Source organism: Falco cherrug (assembly GCF_023634085.1).
Source record: "Falco cherrug isolate bFalChe1 chromosome W unlocalized genomic scaffold, bFalChe1.pri SUPER_W_unloc_1, whole genome shotgun sequence".
Classification (NCBI taxonomy): domain Eukaryota; kingdom Metazoa; phylum Chordata; class Aves; order Falconiformes; family Falconidae; genus Falco; species Falco cherrug.
Window position 1 is genome coordinate 243876 of NW_026599288.1, and position 13845 is coordinate 257720.

The 13845-nt window shown below is 41.5% G+C and overlaps 1 protein-coding gene across 1 annotated transcript in view; it reads right to left on the minus strand.

Moving 5' to 3' along the window:
• LOC129734856 (BDNF/NT-3 growth factors receptor-like) overlaps window positions 1-13845 on the minus strand; it is a 248530-nt gene that overhangs the window by 183529 nt on the left and 51156 nt on the right. Inside the window, exons 9-11 of the mRNA XM_055700189.1 lie at window positions 12358-12390; window positions 4399-4499; window positions 1967-2066 (exon numbers count right to left, since the gene is read on the minus strand). Coding sequence (XP_055556164.1) covers window positions 1967-2066; window positions 4399-4499; window positions 12358-12390 — 234 coding nt within the window. The remainder of the gene's footprint in view (window positions 1-1966; window positions 2067-4398; window positions 4500-12357; window positions 12391-13845) is intronic.

Here is a 13845-nt window from a genome sequence, read left to right on the forward strand (position 1 = left end):
TTGCTGATCACTCATATTGAGTGTCAGTGTCTTCCCTCCGTCGCGACAAAGAACAAGTCAGAATCATCAAAATATACAACTTTGGGGAAAAAACTTCTGTGGTACTATATCATAAGCACAAATAAGGGGAAGGACATAAGGTTAATAGGAACCTATCAAAAATAACTTACCACTTTCTCCACAGATCCTTAACTATACATCTTAAGATCAAAAGCTCATCTCCTTTAGTACACAGAAAAGCACCTTCTGTGCCTCTCAACAAGATAACAAGTGTGTGTGTGTGTGTGTTCCTCTGGGTTTTGGGGGGAGGCTGTTGTTTTTCTTAAATACTATTGCACCAACATCTCTAGATGCAGACTGATGAGATGAATACAATGATACCATACTGGAGTTGTTACAAGTACCTCTATGTTATTTGTACCTCCATTCAGTAGTAAAATAAATAAATAAATAAACAGCTGACAGTTCCCCTTCCATAGGGACTTGAGCACTTGCCACTCTTTCCAGCTGCCATTTCCCAAGACACATGCACAGGCTCAAGAAAATGAGAAATCACCAGTGTGACAGGATGCACTGCAAATGCACATTCCCCTCTTGTCATTGAATCTATGTATTGGGTTTAAAGGGCAAAGTTTTGGTAGCAGAGGAGGCTGCAGGGACAGCTTCTGTGAAACACATATTTAAAAATTATCATTAAAATATACATTATCACACAGTCTTCACAAACTTCACTTACATCAATGAAAAGAATTTCTCACACCAATATCAGAACATCATTGCAACACTGACAGAAGTGGACAATTTACACACACTTCAGTCCTTGTCCCTTCACCACAATTACAACAACAAAAATTTCCCATGATTATTCTGCTCTCTGGCAATGTCCAGTCCATGTTTTTCCCCTTGTCTCTCCCAGTTACTGTCCCTACCTTGAATTCCTCCAGCTCTAGAACAAACTGTGGTGGTTTAACATTGGCTGGCTGCCAGGTGCCCACCAAGCCATTCTATCAACTCAACTTGGGGATGATTAATTCAATTTATTGCCAATTAATAACAGAATAGGATAACAACAAATAAAAACAAAACTAAAACCAACTTCCCTCCAGCCCCCTTTCTTCCCAGGTTCAACTTCACTCATGAATCTTCTATGCCCTCCCTCCCCAGCCCCTGATCAGTGTGTGGAATGGGAGCTGCAGTCAGTTCATAACACTTCATCTCTGCTGATCTTTCCTCCTCCTTTCTGTTGGCTTTTACTGCTGAGCATGACATCATATGGTATGGAATATTCCTTTGGCCAGTTTGAGTCAGCTGTCCTGGTTGTGTCCCTACCCATTCTCTTGCCCCTCCCCCCCCCGCCCCCAGCCTAGTGGTGGTGGTGGGGGGGAAGGTTGGAGAGAGAGCCCTGAAGCTGTGCCATCACTGCTCAGCAGTATTCAAAACACTGGTGTGTTATCAACACCTTTCTAGCTACAAATACAAAGCACAGAACTATGACGGCTGCTATAGGGAAAGTTAACTCCATCCCAGCCAGACCCAATGCAATCTATCACCTCAAGGCAGCATTTATAGTATTGTCTGAAGTATCTCTTCCATAAAGCATAGATTGTTGCAAAATATTTGTAATCAAACTTTTATCAGAAAAAAATTAATTTCTTATCTTCTACTTCCCTACAGTAATTCAAGTGATATTTTATTTCAGGAAGTGTCCCATGGGGCTGTGCAGTTGAAGATAAAGAAATGGGATCTGTGATAAGAAAAATCAGAGGAGTAGAACATTCAAACTAAAATGATATATTCCTCTCTAGACCTGTCTCTGCTCTTACTTATCTGAGGGATAAATGAAGCACAAAATGTGATGGCACTTTATCTAGTTATCTATCTTGACTGTTCTTGGTACAGATACCTACGGTATAAGCTTGTACAACCCACAACAATTACAGGAGATATAAAAAATGACCCTGCATACCTTTCATCCCAAACTTAGAGTGTCTTCCAAACTTCAGAATAATGAGCATTATTACTAAGCCAGTGCACACCAGTGCTGCACTTCCCACCATAATATATACCTAAAAAAAAAGGACACAAACAGATCTGATTTTTTCTCATTAACCATCTTCAAACATATTCAGCATACATTCAGATTTACCCATTAACCCAACCTCATGAAGTTCAACAAGGCCAAGTGCAAGGTCCTGCACCTGGATCAGGGCAACCCCCAGTATCAATACAGGCTGGGGGATGAATGCAATGAGAGCAGCCCTGCAGAGAAGGACTTGGGGGTACTGGTGGATAAAAAATTGGACATGAGCCAGCAATGTGCGCTCACAGCCCAGAAAGCCAATTGTGTCCTGAATTGCATAAAAATCAGTGTGGCCAGCAAGTCAAGGGAGGTGATTCTCCCCCTCTACTCCACTCTCATGAGACCCCATCTGGACTACTGCAGCCACTTCTGGTGCCCCCAGTACAAGAAAGACATGGACCTGCTAAAGTGAGTCCAGAGAAGGTGCCAAAAAAATGGTCAGAGGGCTGGAACACCTCTCCCATGAAGAAAGGCTGAGAGAGCTGGGGTGGTTCAGCCTGGAGAAGACTCCAGAGTCATCTTATTGCAGCCTTTCACTACTTAAAGGGGTCTTATAAGAAAGACAGAGAAAGACTTTTTACCAAGGCCTGTAGTGACAGGACAAGGGGCGATGGTTTTAAACTGAAAGAGGGTAGATTTAGATTGGACATAAGGAAGACATTTTTTACAATGAGGGTGGTGAGACACTGGAACAGGTTGCCCAGAGAAGCTGTGGATGCCCCATCCCTGGAAGTGTTCAACGCTAGGCTGGATGGGGCTTTGAGTAACCTGGTCTAGTGAAAGATGTCCCTGCCCATGGCAGGGGTGTTGGACTAGATGAACTTTAAAGGTCCTTTCCAACCCAAACCATTCTATGATTCTATGATTTAGGTAGAGATTAATTTCAAATAGGAAAGATTTGCACTCAGAACAAAGAGTACATAAATAAGTCACTTGCTGAAGTTTCCTCTATCCTGCCAAGAATAGAGATTTAGACACCTTTAGAACCACTTTTTCAACATTCCACACATTCAGGACAGGTGGGAGGGAATGTACATCACCCCTTTCCCTTCCAGCAGAGTGGCATGTTTTAAGAAAACATATAAGAAAACACTTTTTTACTGTGAGGGTTGTTGAACACTGGCACAGGTTGCCCAGAAAGGTTGTGGAGTCTCCATCCCTGGAGATATTCAAAACCTGACTGGATACAGCCCTGGACAACCTGCTGTAGCTGACTCTGCTTTGAGCAGGAGGGTTGGACTAGGTGATGTCCAGAGGTGCCTTCCAGTCTCAGCTATTTTGTGATTCTGTTATCAGAAATAAGACTATCTGGGATCTTCCTGATTTTTTAGCAAAGTATATCTCAATGAAGCAACCACTGCCAATTTGAGGGACTGAAGGCTGTCAAAGTTAATGCCCCCACTGCACTTAACAGATGGAAACAGAACAAAATCAAAGTTTTAGGAACCCTTCTCACTGCTCTTATTCTTATAACTTTTCACTCCCCAACCACTAGCACTAGAGAGAGCCACTGGGTAGGCTTTCTTCCATCTGCACAAAATAGATTCCTCCCTCATCACTTTCAGATGTATTGAGACAATACCTAGCTTTTATAGCCTCCTTTTCCATTCTTTCCCAACTCACAGTCTACCACAAATGCACACACTCTCCACTGCCTGCCGCCTTGCAGAGTCATCAACGCCTGCACCAGGGAGGCAGCACTACTAACCAGATCTGCTGCCTGCTACCAGTTTCCAACAATTCATGACATTTAACGTTCATCTAACATTCAATTTCCAACATCATGATAGGTGAGGCAGCAAAGGAGAAGACCCACAAATTCAGCTGCCTATACTAAGATCTACTACAAATTATTTTATAAAAAAGCTACATGAAAACACACATTAAAAACATACAATTAGAATTTGAAAGTTCGCTACACCATGTCCTCTTTGTAAGGAGCAGTTGATTTTGGAACTGGAATTAAAGCAAAAGTCTTTAAGTTACCTTGGATGTTGATATTCTGTAAAAAAAGAGTTGTTCTCCTTGGCTAAAATTAGAAGCAAAGTCTTGGGCTAACAAATTACAGTTAGTTGTTCAGAAAAGCACAAAACAAATTAGCAACTTTACTTGGAATAAAAAGTGAACCACTCTCAAAAAATGGGGTGAAGGAAGAGGGGGGTGCATTGATTATTTGCCTCTTGATTTTGATCGTGACACAGTAACAGCTCTGGTGTTCTGGTAGCTTAGGGTTCCATTACAATCTTTGCAGTTTCATTAGTTGTATAGTCAAAAAAATCTGCCAAGATTACAGATCAGGAAACAATGTATATACTTACAGTGATACTATCTTCATTCTCTTTTTTGGAAACATCTGCAGAAGTGATTCGATGACTATTATTTGTGGTGTCTTCAAGATCATTAAGCGTGGTTTCATACTCTTAGGAAAGGAAAAAAGGGTGCTTTTATAATTTTGCAACCTTGAAGGGAAAAGGATTGTCTTTATTATTTCAGTTTTGTAATGCCCAAATGACAGTAACACTTATCAGAATTCTGAGCAATTTGAAAATTATACATTATTTATATAGTACCTGATACATTTGGGGGTATCCTTGTGACAGATAACTTTGAACAAACGTGTTGTGACCAACAGACTTGAAAAAAGAAGCTGTTTCTCTATTCAGCTTAAAAGAGAAAGAATCTACATCATAATATATAGTTCTATTAGAAAAACTAGAGTTAAATAAGAACTCCATCCATAAAGCTATTTTTATGTGCTTCTGACTTCCCATTAAAAATTGAAGACTGCCCTCTAAAATTAACTTCTCTAGCTTTGTATTCTGCCAAATATAAGACTGACTTAGAAATTAGCTTGGGGACTTTTTGTTTAGCTGTGAAGAATTTGGCAGATGACCTTTTAGCTATTTTATTGATACCAAATGCAAAACAGCTAGTGTTCTTAGGTTAAAAAAATAATGAAAAATGATGCTGTGTGCATAGAGGTTATGTTCTAACATGCTAAATGGTCATACAGGTAAACTTTAAAAAGGTGCCTCAGATTGTGGAGTGGCTGGAAGATAACGGACATATTGTGAGCAATCCAGACCGAGTAACTTTACTATAAGAGCAGGCCGAGCAGGCTGAAGCTGTAACAAGCTGCAGCTGTTGTGAAGGACATATGCAAGGCCAAGAGAGACAAAGAAACTGTGTACTGGCAGAGAGATAAGAAAGTTGGACTATTAAGGAACTGTACGTGGGAAAGAGATAAAGGAGTTGAACTGAAAAATATGAAAATAAATATTGAAACAGAATGTAGGTGAGGAACATGTATACCATGCTGTGACCAGTCATAGAGTTCAGGAGAATGAATAGACAAGCAGCTTTAGCCTATTAGCAATCTAGAAGCAATGTGTGTGCTTTGTGCTAGTGTATAAATTGCTGTGTATCCCTTAATAAAGTGGCACTAACTTGATCACATTGGTCATATAAGTTGTGTCCAAACCTTCTGCGTCAATATCAGATGGTCTGAAAAAATTTAATTTATCAAAACAATGCTACTCATAGGTCTGCAGGGGTGAATCCAGGACAATTCCATCAAAAGAATGAATATGGTTTAATTATAAATAATTATTTTAAAATGAAACACAAATATATGCAATTCATTATTTTCTATCAAAATTATTAAATGAGATAAAAATTCTTAAATAGTAAATGCATGAACTTAGAGATACATGCACTGAAATAATAAAAAAATAAAAATATTTTTTAAAATTATTATTTTCTGTAATTGCATCTGGAAATATACGTTTCAATTGTATGACTGTAATGTGTGCAGATGGAATAAAATAAACAAGGCCAATAAGTGCATTTATAGCAAATGCACCTCCAGCATGCTAAATTAAATTTGAAATTAATTGTGTATTTCAGGTCTGGGTTTATGCAGTATTATTGACAAGGGCAAGGGATAAAGTAGGCCACTTCAGTACATCAGTGTTGCATTGCCATTCCCTCCTGTATAACTGTGAACCATTTACATTTGAATTAGTGCCATGCTTTCAAAGCCTCTTGAAATGGATGAGCAAATCAAGGAAAATATGCACAACAGTTATTCAGCCAAACCCAGGCAATTCTGAATTAAATGAGTTCTTGTTCATTTTATTATGAATTCTGATTAGGCAGATAGCATTCTGATACAGACAGGATCATGCCTCTTGATTCATGCTATGTGGGACTTGTATTGCTTCAGGGCTAAAATTCTCTGGTATCTAGTAACTTATGCAGTCATATATTCCTACACCAACGGAGGTAAATCACAACTAAAGCATGGGAGCATTTTGCAGCTTTTTTATAAACAAGGTGTAAAGCAGCTGGGACCCAATCAAGGGCACTGTCATAAGTACCAGGGAGTCGTTTTGAGAATACCTCTGGGAGTTCAGTTTTATGGGGCATAGTCTCTCTCATTCTCATGACCAAATTAGAAAATGTGTCATACAATCCAATATGAGGAGGAACAGAATGGAGTCCCCACAGTCCAGGAGGAAACAGTTAGTGACCTGCTGCTCCACTTGGATGTGCACAAATCTATGGTGCTGAACGGGATACACCCAAGGGTACTGAGGGAGCTGGTGGAGTAGCTCGAGGAGCCACTTGTCCATCATTTATCAACAGTCCTGGCTAACCAGGACAGTACCAGCAGACTGGAGGTTAGCCAATGTGCCACCCACCTACAAGAAGGTCAGGAAGGAGGATCCGGGAAACTACAGGCCTATCAGCCTGACCTTGGTGCTGGGGAAGGTTATGAAGCAGATCATCCTGAGTGCCATCACATGGCACGTGCAGGACAACTGGGGGATCAGGCCCAGCCAGCATGGGTTTATGAAAAGCAGGTCCTGCTTGACGAATCTGATCTCCTTCTACGGCAAGATGACCCGCCTAGTAGATGAAGGAAAGGCTGTAGATATTGTCTACTTGGAGCTTAGTAAAGCCTTTGACACCATCTCCCACAGCATTCTCCTGGAGAAACTCGCTGCTCATGGCTTGGATGGGTGTACTCTACACTGGGTTAAAAGCTGGCTGGATGGCCAAGCCCAAAGAGTGGTGGTGAATGGAGTTACATCCAGCTGGCAGATGGTCACACGTGGTGTTCCCCAGGGCTCAGTGCTGGGGCCTGTTCTGTTTAATATCTTTATCCCCAATCTGGATGAGGGGGTCGAGTGCACCCTCAGTAAGTTTGCAGATGACACCAAGTTGGCAGGAGTGTTGGTCTGCTTGAGGGTAGGAAGGTTCTGTAGAGGGATCTGGACAGGATGAGGTTCAACAAGTAGTGCCGGATCCTGCACTTGGGTCACAACAAACCCCATGCAATGCTACAGGCTTGGGGAAGAGTGGCTGGAAAGCTGCCTGCTGGAAAAGGACCAGAAGATTCTGGTCGGCAGCCAGCTGAACATGAGCCAGCAGTGTGCCCAGGTGGCCAGGAAGGCCAACAGCATCCTGGCTTGTATATGAAGCAGTGTGGCCAACAGGACAAGGGAAGTGATTGTCCGTCCCCCTGTACTCAGCACTGGTGAGGCCACACCTCGAATACTGTGTTCACTTTTGGGCCACTCACTTCAAGAGGGACATAGAGGTGCTGCAGCATGTCTAGAGAAGGACAGTGAAGTTGGTGAAGGTTGTGGAGCAGAAGCCTTATGAAGAGTATCTGAGGGAACTGGGGTGGTTTAGCCTGGAGAAGAGGAGACTCAAGGGGAACCTTACTGCTCTCTCCAACTACATGAAAGGAAGTTGTAGGCAGGTGGGTGTTGGTCTCTTCTCCCAGTTTACTAGTGACAGGACAAGAAGAAACAGCCTCAAGTTACGCCAGGGGAGGTTGAGATTGGATATTAGGAAAAACTTCTTCATTGAAAGGGTGGTGAAGCATTGGAACAGGTTGCCCAGGGAGGTGGTGGAATCACCATCCCTGGAGGTAGTCAATAAAATGTGTAGATGTGGTGCTTAGGTACATGGTTTAGTGATGGACTTGACAGTCCTGGGTTAACAGTTGGACTTGATCAACTCAAAGGTCTTTTCCAACCTAAATGATTCTGTGATTCTATAAAAAAGCAGCATGGCCTTAAAACATGAACTAGGGGCCAAAGTAGGCATCTTTGCATTTTATTTCTTGCTCAGCCCTGGGCAAATCACTTTATTTTATTTTGTCAGTTACCTGTCATACAAAACTGTGATAACATCTCTTATTTCTTTCTTCCACAGGATTCTCTGGGGATTAGTTATTAGGGATTGATTGATCTGTGCTTTGAGTATATAAAGTACAATGTGGATAGAATTCCCCCAACAAACATAACAACATGCATACTTTTGTGAGCTGATTGGTTCTTCTGTTTCCCATAGTATTTTTGAAACATTTGATGGAAAACATTTGCAAATTACCTCACATGAAGCACAGAGTTCTGAAGGTCAAATCCAAGGGACAGAGAATATCCCACTACAAAGGGCTTTGCTCTATGGAGAAGGGTACTCAAGGCCAGAGCCCCCTGCCCCCATGCAGCCAAGCCCTGCTTACTCACACAAGGCACAGCAATGAGGGTCATAATCATCCTACATGAGCTTGTAACCACGTCCTGCTGGCTAAGGGAACTCAGATGGTGCACAGACACTGCAGAGACCAAGTTCCAGCCCAATAGAAACTGTGAAAAACTGTCACAAACCTTTTCTCAGGGGCACATATGGGTTCTTTTTGTCTGGAATTATTCTTTTTGGTTCAAATCTCATGATTAGTTTTTGTAGTCTGTTTTAGCTCCTTTGAAGTGAAAGGTCACCCTTCATACCCTGTTCCAATTTATTTTTGCCTAGTCACATTCCACCTTCTTCCTGCATATATTCAGGTGGGGAAAAACATTCACCTCTTCTGTGAAGGTCCAATCGATTGTCAGGGCCCTGAGAGTACTAACCCTTATTGGCACTGTCCAGCCTCCCCTGAGGCCTCTCTCACCCCTGCCCATGGGCCCAGGAGCCTCATTTCAGGTCAGTCCAGGGCCACCAATCCCCACCACAGGAACACCATAGGAATGTTCCTCTCTAGCTCTGCCACAGCCCTGCCCTACCTTGTCATGGGTCATGCTGTGTCAGGCCCAACACTTAGGCTCACATCCTGGCCTGACCAGAGCCTGTCCCCATCCCTGTGGCCCTGCTCCCTGCCCTGCCATCCTGGGACTGTATCTAACCTTGGTTACCGTCACTAGTCCTGATTCTGATCCCCACTCACAGGCTGACAGCTCATCCTGGCCACAGCCAAGCCCCATCCCCACAGAGGTGCCTGATGCCCTTGGCTGGGGGCTGCCCACAGCTGCCCCCACAACCTGCCCTGCTCCCTCATTGGGGACAGTGGGACAGGCCCTGGCTGGCAAGACTTCTGCCTTGCCAGCACAAAAATACCCTTGGCACCTGGTCCCCACAAAGCCACTGGCACTGCAGTGCCTTGACACTTAAAGGAAAATACCTTGCAAATCCCCTGAGTTTATTAAAGCACTAGGGCACCATCCAAGCATCCTGAGTTTACCAGGAATTAAACCACTTAAAAAAACATAGAAATTGTGTAGCATGAAGAACAAACCCTCTGCAGTTATCTTTACCCTTTACAGAGTGCAAATTTGCAGCATGATTAGCATAGGAGTATGAAAAATATGTTTTAAAAGGGAAAGCAGCATGAAGGAGGGAGATGGGGAAGGAGAATTTTAAATCTTGCTTCTAACATAATCTAAATTGGTGGTAAATAGATTAGCATACAGATTGAAGGATCTGAAAAGAAGTCATGAAAAATGCTCAGTCTCTAGGAGGAGCTAATTCCCAGGTGGGAACCATGCAGTGGTTTTCCCAAGAAGTATAAGTTTCTAGACTTTTTAGACTTATTTATTCATCTCACCAACTGGACTTGTGAATTTGGAATAATTAAGGAAACACTCTGGAATACAAAGTGTTGCACAAAGCAATCACTAAGTCACTGTAACAAAGATCAAAGGCAGCAATTTCAAAAGTAGAAAGAAAAGCCTGAAATAAAAAGGAATATTGTTCTCATCAGAACTAGTTCTTGCAGGCTGTGATTCACTTGCACAATTCAAAGCATACATTTTAACCGAATCTACCAGTCAACTGAATTACAGTACTCATACACATGCATCAGGATCATGATAAACAGCTCAGATTCAAAATCTTCATGCATGTATACATCATATATAATACAACACATTTAGGAAACTGTGCAAACCATCACCTCTTCCTCGCCCTAAAATAAAATAAAAATAATAATTGGGAAGAGAAAGAGGGGAAGCTATGCTTTAGTATTTCTAAGCACTTAAAGCCAAACTGATGCTTCAAATGCACATTTGCTAAAGTTTAATGACATGGAATCAGAGTAATAACATTTCAATCAGCTTAAGGAAACTTGATTCATGGGCCATTTTGTCCAAATAAAGCTACTCCAAACAGGATCCTGCTTCTGCTGGAAGCTAAAGGGTGTTTTGGATGTGTTGGTTAGGATGTACTTTCATGCTCAGCAGAAGTATACCAGAACTATTATGTAAAAATAGCCAGTTGTATTTCAGTTTGCAGTTTCTATTATAATGCACACTGGCTTTCAATAGGTGTAGCCTAAAATATTTTACTTCAGATATCACTAAGTTAATGTTCTGCTTATGCAAGAGACAATAAAGGAAGGTAAAATTGGGAGGACAGAGAAAAATTACCTACAGGTATATTGGGTTTGTGTGGCGAGGTTTTGATAGTGGGGGGGCTATAGGGGTGGCTTCTGTGAGAAGCTGCTAGAAGCTTCTTCTATGTCTGATGGAGCCAATGTCAGCTGGCTCCAAGACAGAGCCACCACTGCCAAGGCTGAGCCAATCAGCAACAGTGGTAGCACCTCTATGATAACATATTTAAGAAGGGGAAAAAAACCACCCTGGCAACTTCAGTGGGAGAGAAGAGTGAGAATATGTTAATGAAATAACCATGCAGACACCAAGGTCAGTGGAGGAGGAGGAGGTGCTCCAGGTGCCAGAGCACAGATTCCCCTGCAGCCTATGGTGAAGACCATGGTGAGGCAGGTTGTCCCCCTGTAGCCCATGGAGGTTAACGGTATAACAGATAGCCACCTGCAGGCCATGGAGGACCCCATGCTGGAGCAGGTGGATGCATCTGAAGGAGGTTGTGACCCTGTGGAGATCCTGCACTGGAGCAGACTTCTGGCAAGACCTGTAAACCCATGGAGAGAAGAGCTCAGCATGTTTGCTGGCAGGGCTTGTGACACCATGGGAGACTCACGCTGGAGCAGTCTGTTCCTGAAGGACTGCACCCTGTGGGAGGGACCCACACTGGAGCAGTTCATTAAGAACTGTAGCCCATGGGAAGGACCCATGTTGGAAACATTCGTGGAAGATTGTCTCCCGTGGGAGGGACCCCACACTGGAGTAGAGGAAGAGTGTGAGGAGGAAGGAGCGGCAGAAATAACGTGATGAACTGACTGCAACTCCCATTCCCTGTCCCCCTGTGCCACTCAAGGAGAGGAGGTAGAGAACCCGGGAGTAAAGTTGAGCCTGGGAAGAACGGATGGGTGGGGGGAAGGTGTTTTTAAAATTTCATTTTATTTCTCATGACCCTGTTCTGATTTGATTGATAATAAATTAATTTCCCCAAGTCTAATCCATTTTGCCCATGACGGTAATTAGTGAGTGATCACTTCCTGTCCTTATCTCTACCCACAAGCCTTTTGTTATATTTTCTCTCCCCTGTCCAGCTGAGGAGGGGAGTGACAGAGTGGTTTTGGTGGGCACCTGGCATCCAGCCAGGATCAACCACCACAACAGGAAAACTCACTTGTGCCAAACTCATTTTTAAGGGGAATTTAGGGGTACATTTTTGGAGGCAAAACAAGTATGGAATCATCCCTGAAAAAATAAGTTCTATAAGGAGAAATTATGAACTCTCTTTCCCCTAAGAAATGCCTCTGAAAGTTTCACAAAATCTCATGCCTGTGTGCTACATCAGACAATTTTCATCCTACAGTGCCAATTGTAACCATCAGTAGCAGTGGATTTATGTACCCTGAATCAAAAGCTGTAGCATAAGTAAAAATTGTCCTCATTTATCTTAATTGTCAGGAATAGAACCAACAATACCAAGTGCCTTTCAGAATTGTGTTATAATATCTGCCATTTCAGTTTAACTGAGACTGACATTCATTCTTTTAATGCTTTGAGTTCCTTTATTTCTATCATTAAAAGAAAAGAAAAAGAAAATCAAATATATACCATAAACGTCTGGATCCACAATTGGGCCACTACCTGTGCATGGAGAAGAAAAAAAAAAACAACAACAAAAAACAGAAAGAAAAAGCCTTTGTAAATAGATTGCAAATGCTGGAAGAATAAGATTTTCTTTAGGATTTTTATTTAAGAGCTTACATGTTATTTGCAATAGCAATGGTCAGTACCTACACAAATGCAAAACAACATCAATATGTTGTACTATAAATTACAATTATTTTAGAGCTATCCCAAATGTTAATGCTTTGCTTCATGTGAAACAGATAATACACAGGGCATTTGCTCTAGTAAAAGCAGGCATATTTACCAAATGTGCAAAATTCTGCTCTCTGCTGATAATGTATATCTGGAATAAGTGCAACGGTAACTATTCTTGTTGAAAATCATTGGCAAATTTCTCCCTGACATTAAGTGGAAGCAGACTTCAGTGGGAGTTACAATAACTGACTTTTACCTGGTCAAAAATTTTGCAGTTAAATCACTGAGAGAGCAAATTGGTTTAGAGCTGCAGCATTCTGGCAAATTAAAGGCTAGAGGATACTGTAAGAAGATGTTCCCAAGAAGCCAGCTGCACACCTGATCCACAGACAGAACTCTTATTGAAAGAATAAGATTTCCCATATGCAAAGAAACTAGAGAAGCCAGCTTTTAAACAAGCAAAGTAGATACCTGTCTAGTATATACTTTTTAAAATGTTACTAGTTCCAGTTTGCAGCTTTTTCCAATTACTGAACATATGTAAGGCTAAGCACACATGTGAGTATAACATACGCTTAAGTTAATATACATTAGTTTATTCATGCTTTGAAAGATACTTGTGTTATATTTCAACATGCCCATTCATCCTGGTTTATAATTTATTTATAGCATGACTTATGTAGTATATTTACTGTTTTTTGTTGTTAGTTTGGTAATAAAATAGTAGTTAAGATTAATAGTTAAGATAGGTAAAACTGCTAAAGATGACTCAGTCTTCAAAAGGCGTAATTCTGTTTATTGTACCATACAGTAATTCCATACCAGTGACATTATACTGGCATAAACCACTGTGAAGTATGACCAGAACAGAATTGTTTCTGCTTATTTAAACAGCAGGAGAATCTGTGCTGAAAACATAAAATAAGAGTTGCAACCTATTTGCAAAATGGCAGCAGATAATTAGGTTCATTTTTAAATGCATTTGAAGATATAAAATGGCAGCAGATAATTAGGTTCATTTTTAAATGCATTTGAAGATATTCTAGTACTCAAAGATATAGATTAAGAGACCCCATGAGAATGGTCATGTCAATCTGCAGAAATAAATAGCAAGTGAAATAATTGTGTACTACTGTCTGTCCTCAAGCAGGTTCTGACCGGGGTTTTTTTGTCCATAAACCTTCATGGATTCAGTTTTTCCAGTATAGAACATTCAGCTGATGAAAGAACCAGTTTATTGTCTATATGAGTCCTACTTCTCATAATCTGAAGAAA